We start from the raw sequence: 14,056 nt of genomic DNA, 5'->3' as shown, positions 1-14,056 counted from the left end.
TGACATCGTATATATTTTTGGGTAAAAAATGCATTAATTCTTATATGAATTCGTTTTTCTTTCTTTTAATCAAACCTTATTTCCCCCATTGCCGTATGGATGGATGAGTGGACGTACAGACAAATAAAGTGAACTACAGAGTAGCTTTGCTAAAAATATGTGAAATGTTTGGTAAACAGAAAATATGATAAATTTGATTGATTTTAAGGTAGTAGTTTTAAAAATAGGTACAATTAAACAAACAAACAAATACTTTAATTTACATCTTTTGTAAAACCTAAATAAACAAAATCTTAGATATAATGACCATATTTTCATAAACAAACTATGAGTGCAAATTGACAGGTTAATGTAAAATATTTCCCTGGGGGAATTTGTCCACAATAATTTGGCGCATTTCAGATAAAGGGTTTCAGACAATATTTACCGGATTTTTATTTCCCTAGTCGAAGACGATAGCCTGATATCTAGTTGCCGAAAGTGTACGCAGTTTCCTGAGTGTTTCCTCATCCTAGCTCAATATTTACTACTAGCTACAAATCTTCAAACTTCCCTTAAAAAAATCAAAATTTGAATGTGTAAACGATTTATACAATATACATTATAAATTTGAATTTTTTAAATTTTGATTTTTTTTTTTTTGAAGTTTGAAGCTTTTTTAGCTAGTAGTAAATATTGAGCTAGGATGAGGAAACACTCAGGAAACTGCGTACACTTTCGGCAACTAGATATCAGGCTATCTCGAAGACACCTTTTTATGTGTAGCGAAGCAACAGTATAGTCTAGAAGAATTAAGAATAGATGGAAGATATTTACAAATGTACAACCAATTGTTATATATATAGGAAAACTATTTTTCCCCTAATTTTAACCAGAATTGACAATATTTTAGGCTTTTCGTTTCATAATTCAGTTTATTTTAACCTACCCTTTTTTTTATTTTAGCCATAATAAACAAATATTAATAATGTAAAATAAATATAAAATGTAAATAATTTTCAGCTATGCTTTAATAAATATTTTGATCCTAGTTAATTCTGTAAAAACAATAATAAATTTTGTTGCGCCAAATCCATAAAGCCCACCTTGGACATAAATAAATTAGTTGCTTTGAGTTCAGGGATAAAGGAATGAGGTGTAACCAGTATTTTAAATATCTTGGGTACCTATATATTAGTTGCTTTGATTACAAAAATACCTTGGGTACAAATAAATTATTTGTTTCGAGTTCAGGGAACAGAAAGGTGTAATCTGAGATTTAAGCTTTACCTTTAGGACGGATATAGTTCTCCCTTACAATGAAGATACTATTAAGTTTTATCGACGAAGCCCAATCTGTCCCAATTTTGAGCAAGACGATTCCTATATGACGTCATATAAAGGGAAAAGAAAAAGGAAGGGGGGGGGGAATCTCTTCAAAAGAGATGGGAGAAAAGGGAATCGTCTTGCTCAAAAGTGGGGCAGATTGGGCTTCGTCAGTTTTATCTATTTCGAAATCCCTAGAAAAAAATACCTTCCCTCTCATTCTTTTAAAGGTTATCAAATTTAAACATGATCGTAATTAATTGTAGTTTAGAAAATACACAATCCCTAGTTTTCATCTGCAAAGATTTACATTTACAAACATTAAAAGAAAAGAATTACATTGCATTTTTCAATTAGCATCCACAATTACCCAAACACAAGAATAAAGCATTCGGGAGCTAAAAGATTTTAAAGGTGAAGCTTTTCTAAAATTAAGACGTCCGTACGTACGTCCATCTGAAAAAGGTAGCTAATATAGTAATCCAATTTTGTCCTATTATAATTTTCCTATTGATTTTAAACATAGCTAGATGACTCCTGTAACAGTTAGGTACGATTTTGAAAGCGTATTAATTTTATACTTACAATATTTTAATCATAAATTCATTACTAATCATCCTTTATCTAAATCAAGCTTCGCTTTAATGGATGTTCTTATCCTTGTTTTTTTCTATTCCTCCCAACGTTGGTTATCTATCAGTGTAAAAAGGGAGTATATTGATTAAGGTTGACCCCCCCCCCCGCCCTCTTAATAATTCACCAACTTCCCCATCCATTAAATTAGTTAAAACAAATTAAAAACAGACGAAAGAATAGTTTACTTGTAGCTATGCTCTATACTGAAATTCTGAGATAGAAAAATGACCGATAAATTGATTTAAATCCAAAGTGATAATGCACGAAATTTTGTAGATTACAATTAGTGGTTTAAACGTTTGGAAAACCAAACTAATGAACCAACCAATCAAAATTCAAGTCCCAAAAGTTGTTGAAACAACGAATAAGAAAACGTTATTTTAAACTTTGGAGACTAGTGTAATAAACAGCCAAATGTCCACTCCCTCCCTGACTAAAATTAGCATTTTGATATGATTGATCAACATTGCATTGCACGTTGCAGACATATTTACACATCATTTGAAGAACTTGGATTACCATCAAATTAGTTGAAAATCCTTGAAGTAGAGAAAAAGATATTAATGTTTCACAATGAAAATTCATTTATCTAACCAAAATAAACCAAGAAACGTTAGCTGAATACATTTGTAGAGCATGGTTGTCAAAAATGGTGTCCTTCATATGACAATGTAACAGGATGTGTCTTTCTGTCTGTAGCGTAAGATCTTGCTGACCACAGAACCGATATGATTATCCTTTTGATCGTCTTATTGGTCCAGGTAAGATTTATAACTATTTTTAGCCTCAACCCTACCAGAACAAATCTTCCCTATACACACCACCCCCCACTATTTTTTTACTTTTCTCGTTAAAACTTAAAATGGAGGATCAACTTATATCACCCCTCCTCCCACAAGTGACGTATCCGCAGGCAAAAAAAAAAGATTTTATATAACTTATTTTATTTTGCTCCTATGCTACACTACTATTGGATATTGTGACCCTTGTCATGCTTGAAAATTAGAATGTTTGGTACTTTTGTATTTCTGTAGCAAAAAATGTTCCAAATGTTAATTTTGTGCCAAGTTAGAATCTGCCACGTAATCCTCAAGATTAGGATCGGGTTCTTAATAAATCAACCTCCATATTTATTCATTTCAAAAGTAGTTCAATAGTAGTTTTTAATAGCAGGATCTTTTATCTGATTGTAATTTTGCTGTAAAATACACTTTGTCCGTTTGTTTATAAATTATTTTGTGCTTCGCTCCTTAGGGGTGTTTTATCCTTCTTCTAATTTCTAAGACCTAGGTTGGCTAAATATTTAACTGAATTTGCGGTTTTAGATTAATTTTTATTGTAAATGCTTTGTTTACTTTCTAAAACATGTAAATCTTGCTAAATTTATTAAAGGAAAAGAAAGTAAATATGGAAAAAATTCTTGAATCCCTCGAATGAGGTCACCGTAAGTAATTCTTGATAAACATTTATTTTATAAATAAACTGATATTTTCTCAGGGATTGGACAATGAACCACAAAACTAAGATTGACATAACCGCACAAAAAATTAAAATTAATGGTGTACAAGTTCTGACACTTTGTGTAACCCTTTCAAGATTCAATCATATCCTGTTAAGTTGGCGTATGATAAAACAATTTCATGAACAATTTTTTTGGAGTGGGTGACAAAATTATTTACAGTTCTTATTTCGCTCCCTCTAGGATATTTTTATTACAATGATTAAAAAGTTTTGATTCACAAAAAAATATCTTACCTCTACTTTCAATGGCTGAAGCATTAGATACGGATTACCCTACAATCATAACAAAACAAAATGAAATAACTTTTTCAAGACGAGAAATGAAAATTTATTTTTATTGCTTTTTTCAATTATCATAAGAACTTTCACATGTGGTGAGACCTTTATATTGAAAAAATTCATTTGATTTGTACCTTAGGGATATGAAAGTACTAATTAGTATACTTTTGACTTTAAAAACGTGTTTGATAATATATCAAAAGAATATTTTCTTGCTCCTCAATGCTTTTAGCTGAAAAAATGTAAAAAAATAAAATCTATAAAACATAGAATTTTATTTCTCGTATTCATTCGAATCCGGTGGATAGGAACCGGTTCTCATCCATACGAAATAACTATGTCTAACATCGTATTATATCAAGCTTTCTACGAATATAAAAATGTACATCCATAAGATTAAAGTTTTTTTAGCAGGTGCCTTTGGCACCTCGGAACTAAAAAAACTAGTTTAAATTTCTTAATTGTACATTCCCATATAAACAACCCCTTAAATAGTGGATGTAAATATTCATTTATTTCCCGGAGGTAGTCATTTATTTCCCGGAGGTAGTCATTTTTAGAAGATTTTCATATTTTTTTGGAAGATTTTTGAATTTTTATTAATTATTAAAAGAAACTTGATATCAGGGATATAAATGATCATAGCCGGGAAATAAATGAAAATTAAAAACCAAAATTAAACCACATTTTAGCATAAAAAATGAGTTTTTTGTTTAAATGAGAATGATATTCCTCTCCAGTTTTTTGTTTAGGAATGAATATTTCTTACCCGAGGGTGAGAATCGGTCCATCATTTATTCCCTCGGGTAAGAAATATTCATTCCTAAACAAAAAACTGGACAGGAATACCCCATTCTATATCCGCGGAAAGCCGTTTATAATACGATGCGAGAAATAACTATTCTCATTTTAAGTATTATTAATTTTTTAAAACATAGAATTTTTGAATTTAGTTTATTCCTTGTGAGAGAAGTAACAAAAGAGTTCAGCTATCACATCCTAAAATAAGATAAATAATTAATTGAAAATTTGGTGGTTACTGATAAGCTGTACCGGTAGCTGCAGTTTAGGATTTGTTAAATACATCTGCTGAACTTCTTCATAAAAGAAAATTTATTAATGATTAAGACTTTCAAAACAGTTTTATAATACAAATATCCCCAAAAATAAGTTGAAAGAATTGATATAAAACTTAAGTAAATAAAGAAAATATCAAGGATGACAATACTATAAAGAGAGATAAAAGACACTCTGATTCCTATCATAACATTCAATACTTGTTTATTGCATAGTATTAAAGACAGCTTTCCGAGAATAGGAAAATAAAAAATAAGATTAATTTTAGTTTGTTGAACTGATATTAATTAATGATTTTTGTTTATTATGCGCCAGCAGATAATAATCGGTTTCACAGCCATACTGAAAAAAAAAACATTGCACTTTCTAAACTACCCAACCCAAGTAAATTGGATAATGTAAAGGTATAACAGGTTTATTCCAATAGGGATAAAAGGGATTTGCCTCAACAAAAAAAAATATTGTAGTGTGAACGAATCGAGGAAATAAAAATATAATTCGTCTTATCCAAACATCTTCACATTTCTCTATATTTTATACTTTTCATGGAAGGAAATATCAGTTTTTAAAAGCTAAGCTTTTCCATAATTAGGGTCGGTCCGTCCGTCAGAGATAGTTAGTTTTTATTCGTTAATTTAGGCATGTTAGAATTGTACTATCGATTTCAAACTTTGCATGGTGCTTCCTGTAGTAGTTAGGTACGATTAAGAAAGCGTAGCAACTCTATAATCGTTACCAGAATGTCCGTACGTCCATCCGATTGATCTGATTTTTTGATTACTGATTCCTATTACAATAAGGTACAATATTATGAGCTAAGCATCTCTAAAATCAAGTATTAAAATGTCAGTATGTCCTTATACAGAATTCAGTATTTAAGAAGTTTTGCAACAAATTTTCGTATAATTTTGTCAAACCTTATATTTTCATATTTTGTATATTCAGTTCTGACACTCAACAAAAGTTAATGTTCGTCTGTCATATCGTTTCAGAGCTTCGCTTTTATGGATGGTGTCATCCTTGTTTTTTTAGAAGCTCAGTTACTTTTCACACTTATATTACGGGATAAAAGGAAGTGTCATAAAATTACGTCTGTTGTCAATTCCATTTTTTTTAGGGATTTCCTTCTCACTTCTTCTCTCATCCTTTTAGACGTATTTTTATGACGTCAGCCATGAAACTTTCCGCTGTCCTGATAATAATGCCTCAAATCAGCGATAACAGAAAACCTGTATTGGTTCGTAATTACATATAAGGCCACGAAGTTGGCTAGCCAAGAAGTTAAGGATTTCTAAAGCATAACATATTCCTATATATCTATGTTTATTTAAAGGAACTCTTAAGCAAACATTTTATAGGAATTTGGCAAATTTTCTTTTAAAACATTTTAATCATACATTATATGTACATTGTTATTCATACCCTTTAAAGTTGTGAATTTGAAAATATATTTTCTAGTAAAATAAAACTAAGTGAAATATTTTTTTATTGAAACTAACCATGAAATAAGTTCTTTGATATGAAGAAGTATTCAATCAGAAAGATTGGTGGTGTGCTTATACTTCCCCATAATAACATCAGTATTGTGTTACATATTCGCAAAAATACACAATAGAAAAAATGATAGAATTTTGGTAATGCTAGAATAAAGCAAAGTGCATTTGTGCTGTTGTAATAATTTGCTGATATGATGTAATAGTATGCAGAATTAAATGCATTCTATGATAGGTATGTCAGTATTAGTCTTATAAACGAGCAAAACTTTATAGAATCACAATGGTATTTTACATATTTTAATCTAGTTTTTATTGGCGGGTTATTATTTTAACTTGTCTTGCTAATATAAATATAGGGTCAAATGAAGTTACACTATATGCAAACATTTAGTTGCAACATTATTAGTTTGATTTTTTTTATTTATAACGTTAGTAGTGTGAAAATTATTGAATTATTTATGATTTTATTTAAGGTCGGTTTTTATATGTACAATTCTACAAGTCAATAATAATTATTTATCGCATCGTATTATCAACAGCTTTCCCTGTGTATGAAAATGTACAATTTAAAGATTAAAACCAGTTTTGAAAGCTCCGAGATGCAAAGGGCACGGGCCAACATAACTGGTTTTAATATTATCATTGTAATTTTTTTATTCGTAGAAAATTGGATATTATATGATATGATTTTTCAGTATGGCTTCAATCAGTTCTAATCCAGCGGATATTAATCAGTTTCGAAGCCATACGGGAATAATAATTGTTATTTTTAATATTGAAAATTGGGCTAAATTACTTGGCAAAGATTTGTTGTATAATTTTGCATCTTTCATTGCGGTTTACTTGCCTCATTGTGTTACAATTGTGTTGTTTTGTGTTTCAGATACATTTTAAGATAACTTTTACTTGATATATCTGAAGAGATGAACGTGGTGCTGACTGGTTCATAAATACCTTTGCTATAATTTTGCTCATGATAAAGACACCAATTTTAATTCTTAACTTAATTTACTTGGTCCGTGTGCCATGCTACAAAAGACTTATTCATATTTTGTGTATTTTTTGTGCTACTCATTATTCATTAGACTATATAAGTTTGAAGGAATTTTAATTAATATAATAGATTTGAAATCTGCATAAAATTTTAAGGTTTTTTTTATAAAATTCGTTTTTTATATAATTCTTTATTTAAAGGCGCAAATACGATTTAAGTTAATTAATTTTGACATCTGTGATTGGTGGATTGAAAACTATCTGCGCTCTGATTGGAGAAGCTTAAGTGTCGTACATCATTCAACCAATTAGAGCGCGGGTAGGTTTCAATCTAGCTTTCCTATTGGTCAAAATAAATTAACTTAAATCGTATTTGCGCCGTTAAATAAAGAATTAAATAAAAAACGAATTTAATAAAAAACCCTTAAAATTTTATGCAGATTTCAAATCTATTATATTAATTAAAATTCCTTCAAACTTATATAGTCTATTATTCATGGATAATGTCATCCTTATTTACTTTGCGGTAGCTTTCTTAAAATAAAACAAAAATAATGAGCCGGCCTAACTTGCAATAATAAAAATTTTATGTTGACTGCAGTTTAAATGTGCAGTTATTCCATGGACGGAGGGGAGGGGTAACATTAAACAGTACATTGAACTGGTACCAAAAGTTTTATTCGATTGCTCAAAAACGTTGGGCGCTTTTACTCCATATTACTTGGCCCGTTCTAATCTAGCAGTGTCCAAGCTTTTTAATCAATAATTGTACTAATTTTGTTTGTTAATCCTTATACTAAAGTAACAGGATGTTTGTTTGTCTGTGTGTCTGTGTGTTTGTATGTTTGTACCAAAGGATCTCGCTAACCGCTGAACCGATCGGGTTCTCCTTAACAGGGTATATTCTCATAGGTCCCAGGAAGATTTATAACTATTTTGGGGGAGGGTACCACCACCCTCCCAGGAGAAATCACAATAAATCGAAATTTTTTCTTCTCGAATAAAGACACCTACGTTACATTGCAAAGTATCGTAGAAATTTAATAGAGACTCCTTCGTAACATTGCAAGTAACGTATTATATTTTTAAAAACTCCAAACATTTCAAGCGCCACTAGAGGCCTCTAGGGGCGTAGCCGCTAGTTGGTATATAAATCATTGTGTCGTCTTTTCCCTTATTAACCCTGAATCGAGTACTATGCTCAGTTTTCAATCTTATTTCACGGATCAATTACTCTTGAAAAGGAAATCTTGAAATAATATATACAGTATCTTCAATTAAAGACGCCTCTATAAATATGGATATAGAATATATGTGGATATATTCAAAGGGGAAAATTTGTCATCAATTTAGCTTGCTAATATGGACATCATTTATTGGTCAGTTCAGTTCAGGGGACTGGATGGGGTAAAGGGGGTGGATGGGGGATATCGTTATTTTAGCCAGCGACAAGCATCACTTTATCAAAGTATACGAAAATCTTATGTCCGTCCAAGTAATAATTCACCAATTTCTATAAACATATTAACTAATTGCAGTACTTCTTGTGCTCAAGTTTGATAATAAAAGAACAATTCTAACATGCCTAAATTAACAATTTGAACTATAGTTATTGACAGACGGACCGAACCTAAATGTAGAAAACTTCGCTTTTAAAAAGATGGTAAAAAAACTTTTGTATGACATGTCAATGCCACAAATTTTTGTTTCTCGCCAAACTTTCAAAACTTGAATATTTTATTTTTGAAGATTTTCACAGGCGCATTTTACCAACAAATATTGCTTTACAAAACGGAAAAGTATTTAGATTTTACAAGAATTACAACATCCATAAAAGAAAAGCTCTAAAATTAGAGAGTTGGACAAACGTACATTTAAGCCTGTAGAGTGTCAGACTCACCTAGAGGATAGAACCGAAGAAACTAGTTTTAAAAAGCAAACAAATACAGAAAATATATGAAACAAAAAAGTAAACTTTGAACATATGAATAATAATTTTTGAGCATCCAAACCCAGTGCTACATTATTACAAGCATCCTATATAAATATATGCAGTTTTATAAAACTTTTATGCTTTACAACAAATAAGTAATTTAAGTTAAAACGAAAGATACTTTTATTAATCTTTTCTTACAGGTTAATATTTCATAAGTAATTTGCTAAATAAAATGATAGGAAAATTAAAAATAAAGAAACTGTGAATATGACAGAGCAATTGATATCAAGTCTGTGTTTATAAAAGTCAATTTCTGTGTTTATGACAGTAGGTTGACTGTATTTTAGCTAATCACTAAAGCAACCATTTTAATATATAAATTTGAGCATTTGGCTAAATGTAAACATTAGGGTAAGAAAGTTTTCCCTCTGACATTTGTATTTGTGGTGGGCCGTAATCATATGAATTGATAAGATATTTTTTGTTAATTTAAAATAATATTCAAAACCTTTTTAAAAAGATTTTACAGATATGCACTTTTATACGGCTTACAAAGCAAAAACAAGGCAATAATGTAAATATAAATTTCAGCCGTCTGTTTTTGACATTTTATTTATCTCAAATTTAACTTTTTTTTGTAGATTTGGTATATCTGTCTTTTAAAGTTTTAACAAGAATGACAACATCCATAAAAGCGAAGCTCTATAACGATAGGACAAACGAACATTAACACTTGTAGACTCGAAGAGTGTAAGAACTGAATAATCAGAATTTAAATGTATAAAAGTCGAAACACAGGATAATGTTTAAAATTTTTGTTACAGTTCTAGCCCTTGATTATAGAGATTCTCGCTTATAATATTGTACTTTGTTGTGTTTAGAATCAGCTTTCCAAAAATGAGATCAATCGGACGGACCCTAATTATAGAAAAGCTTCGCCCTTAAAAAGAAGGCAACTCTTAGTGAGGGAGGGGACTTTGGACTGTAAAATACACCAGTCTCAAAAGTGCTAAAAACACATTCTTCATTAATTGGCTTCAAATCTTTGTGTACTTAAATACTGATTGGGTTGTATAAATAGCAGTGTCTAAAGACTTATATTAATAATTTATCTCTAAGGAAGGGTTGAATTTGTTCAATATAATTATAAAAAGTACATCAATTTATTGCCCAATCGCCATATTGCAATTATCGTAATAAAAATATACTTTATCATGATTACATTAGATTATTGTTATGGAAATATTTTGTTCTCAAAAATATGTTTATAAGCTTCGCTACATTTTTAAATACAAATCCTTATTTGTTTTGTCTTTTTCAGAGCACAGACAATTGTCTCTAAATCTAATTATAAATATTGTTTATAATATTTATTTGACATCAAAAAGTTTGCAGTCACATTTGTGTTTTATGACATCAAATTATCATTTGTTTTATGGAAAACAATATCAATAAATGTATAAGTTTAGATTTATAACCCAGACAACTACATGGTTCTAGTGTTGGGGACCTTTTTCATCAAATTGCTTTCTGCTCTTTTGTAGTTTAAATATGTGTTAATATTTCCAACACTATTGGCTGATGAAACCCAATGAAAAGTCGGCATAGGGTCCCCAGCCCGTGAATATACATTCAGTTAACCCCTGCCCCTCTTTATTCTTTTACTTTAATAATATGACATTAAATTATTATTTGTTCTTTAGAAAACAATATCAAATGCTATTTCTATGTCAAACCTACAGAAATAATGAGATATAAGCTTAGACAGCAAAGAAAATATAAGATAGAGTATTTAGACGCATGTTTAAATCAAGGATGATAATGTCTATAAGTAGCGAAGCATAAAAGTAAAAAACATAAACATGATAAAACAGAATCTACTTGTTCTTTCACCAATAGCTATTATTGAAGGCCATTTATAAAATGATGATTTCTCTAAGGATTACACCACTTTTGACTTGCCTATTCTATTTTCGACCCCATCTCTTTTCTAGGGGGTTTCTTTACCACTTCCCTTTCTCTTTCCCTGTACTATGATGTCAATGGAACAGGTAAGCCAAACGCAGTGACATCTATCCCCATTTTGCTAGAGCACTATAGACATCAACACAGGTTTGTTTAGTGACTTTAATACAGATCTTATTTGATTAACTACTCTATTAATTTTTAAAAGTTGCGGCAGATATAATTTACCTCTCCCAGAAGAGTTTCGCCGCGGCAGAGAGCTTTGTAGTTAATGTCGTCGTCTTCGGATAGTGCGTCTGCAGGGTTATTAGACCTAAAATTGGAATAAATTAAGAAAGAGATATAATAATTTTTTAATGACTTTCAACAGTTGTAAATCTATCTCAAACATAACATTTAAATTCATATCGAAATATTTTTCAAAGAAAAAATCTTTATTATCAATTGCATCTGTAATAGTAAACAACAACATAAATAAATGAAAAAAGTATTTATCTTTACTCTTTCAAAACCAAATAAAGAATTAGGAGAGGCGGTCAAATTAACTGTGAGAAATTAATAATAAATCAAACTTCACAAGCACTAAACGTTTTCCCCAATGTCCGTATGTATATAAAATAAATAATAAAAATATCTTTATATCTGCCCCTAATGATATCAAGGGCGTCCAAGCTTTTTTATTTGGGGGTGGGGGGTAAATACCCCCTCCCAAATGGTTGGGGGTGCCTACAGCACCTCCAAGTTAGGGGTAAATTTTAAATGGGAGGGGGGGGGGGTTAAAATGAAAAATAGCACCCTCAAATTCGTTTGGGGGGGGGGGGTAATCACTCCGTTACCCCCTTCCCCCCCCCCCCTCTTGAACGTCCTTGAATGGCATAATATGCTAAGTTATATATTGTTAAAACTTTGTTAATATAATTCTTGTTAAATGATTTACGCATTCATAAAATGATTCTTAAGAACAATATCAATTCCCATAGGAGCATTTTTATTCTTAATAATATATTTATTGTATTACAGAAAAAGTTAGTTATTTCAAAAGAATGATTTTTTAGACTTAGGAAATGAATCGTTATTATTATAATTTATATTAAAACGTGACAAATCGTCCAAAGAAATCACTATTTTAAAAGTAAAATTGGTTGAGTAAATTTTACAATCAAAAAGCCATAGACATTGCAGACATCAAAGTTAAAACTACATCCATATGTAGCAAAGAACAAAAATATCATGAATAGATAAATGGACAAAGTTAATAAAAGAGCTAATGTTCAATTGTTATATATAAAAATTGAAATTAAGTTTAGAAAGGTCCCTTACATATTACTCAAGAAAAGTCTTTTGTAGCCTTACTTACAGACAAAGTAAAAAGCAACCTTTGTAATAGTTCAGCTTTAAATAGCATCCGAGAAAATCACATTTACTCCAAAACATAATGAACTGACTTACCGACAGACAGACAGACAGACAGACAAAGTAAATTATAGAGTAGATTCAAACTAGAAAAAAATGATTGTACCTTGGTGGAACATTTCCAAGTATGTATCCATTCTCCATCCTCTCTGCTTCATAAGCTCGTTTCTCTTTCTCCTAAAATTTTAATTCAAATTAATTTCTAATAGCATATTTTTAAAGAAGATTCTTGTAACAATTAGATATAATATAATAGATATAAATAATTCATCTCTAAAACGTACGAGTGAATAAACCAAATGATTTTTTTTAAATTTATGAATATAAAATTAAAACCTAATAAACTTTAAATCAAATAATGTAAGTTTAAATTTAAGTAAACCTATATTAGTTTTGAAATTCTATAGAGAAATGAGAATACTATTAATAATAAGTAATCAAAGTTTACAAATTGATATACATATTCTAAAATTTGAAAAGTCTACTCAATAACTAACGTTGTCCACCTGTCCGTACTTTTATAGTTTTTTAAACTTCGATAAAAGATAGACAACTAATTAATTATGTGAATATTTCTTGATCTACGAGAATCGAATATTTATTGCTTGTCCGTAATGCTATAGGAGTCATTTGATGCCATATTGAAAATGTGATTTGCCTCACTGCTAAATAATGTTGTAGAAGATTCATATAACAATTAAATATCCAGTCTTAAGCACACCGTTGTCTGTCTGTCTCAATGAAATGCTTTTTTCTTTACATAGGGAAACTGTAACTTAGTCAACAACAATTATCAATATCTGGCTGAATTTCTTCTAAATTTTTAGCATCTCCTTTATAAATATCTGTTTGTCAATATTATAATAAGGTTATTTATTTTGAGAGAGAACAAAAATTTCTGCTTCTGTATCTCAATTATTTTTAGATTTAAAAATTAGCATTTTTTGTTATCTTACTTTATGGGTATATTTGGTCTAATTTTCTTAATATTTACTGAATAAAATTTTATATATATTAACAGACTTACAAACATACTAAAACTATACAGAGGTGACTGTAAAAAAATAGGTTCGCTGAATCGCTGCCTTACCATGATTGTTTTTATTAAATAACATAAAAAATCTACAAAAATTAAATAAAATCTTAATAATAACCCTTCTATGATTTTAGGACATTTGTATTTGAATATATAGATAAATTTGAACAAAATAAAATTTTGTGATCTGGATACCATAGCCGATTTAGCGATGCTAGATTTTTTAAGAACCCACCTCAGATATATAAATACTTTTCAATATATTTTACGTCTAAAAAATAAAACCAATGGTGTTTATGGTCACTATATGTTTGAATATGTATGGTATTGGTTTTAATATTGCTGTATTTAGAAATATATTCATGTATAGATATCCTGCCAAATATAAACTAGAATTTA

At 29.8% G+C, this 14,056-nt stretch overlaps 1 protein-coding gene across 1 annotated transcript in view; it reads right to left on the bottom strand.

The window, feature by feature from the left end:
• The window catches only part of LOC145326251 (prolyl 4-hydroxylase subunit alpha-1-like), a 50,211-nt gene that overhangs the window by 17,605 nt on the left and 18,550 nt on the right, over positions 1–14,056 (bottom strand). The window contains exons 10-13 of the mRNA XM_080169456.1: positions 12,728–12,798; positions 11,437–11,521; positions 4,704–4,740; positions 3,697–3,737 (exon numbers count right to left, since the gene is read on the bottom strand). Of these exons, the coding sequence (XP_080025582.1) occupies positions 3,697–3,737; positions 4,704–4,740; positions 11,437–11,521; positions 12,728–12,798 (234 nt within the window). The remainder of the gene's footprint in view (positions 1–3,696; positions 3,738–4,703; positions 4,741–11,436; positions 11,522–12,727; positions 12,799–14,056) is intronic.

The sequence above is a fragment of the Acartia tonsa genome, chromosome 8 (genome assembly GCF_053477335.1).
Source record: "Acartia tonsa isolate MP-2025a chromosome 8, ASM5347733v1, whole genome shotgun sequence".
In the NCBI taxonomy this organism is placed as follows: domain Eukaryota; kingdom Metazoa; phylum Arthropoda; class Copepoda; order Calanoida; family Acartiidae; genus Acartia; species Acartia tonsa.
The sequence above is the reverse complement of the archived record's forward strand: the minus strand, read 5'-3'. Positions and strand labels throughout refer to the sequence as shown.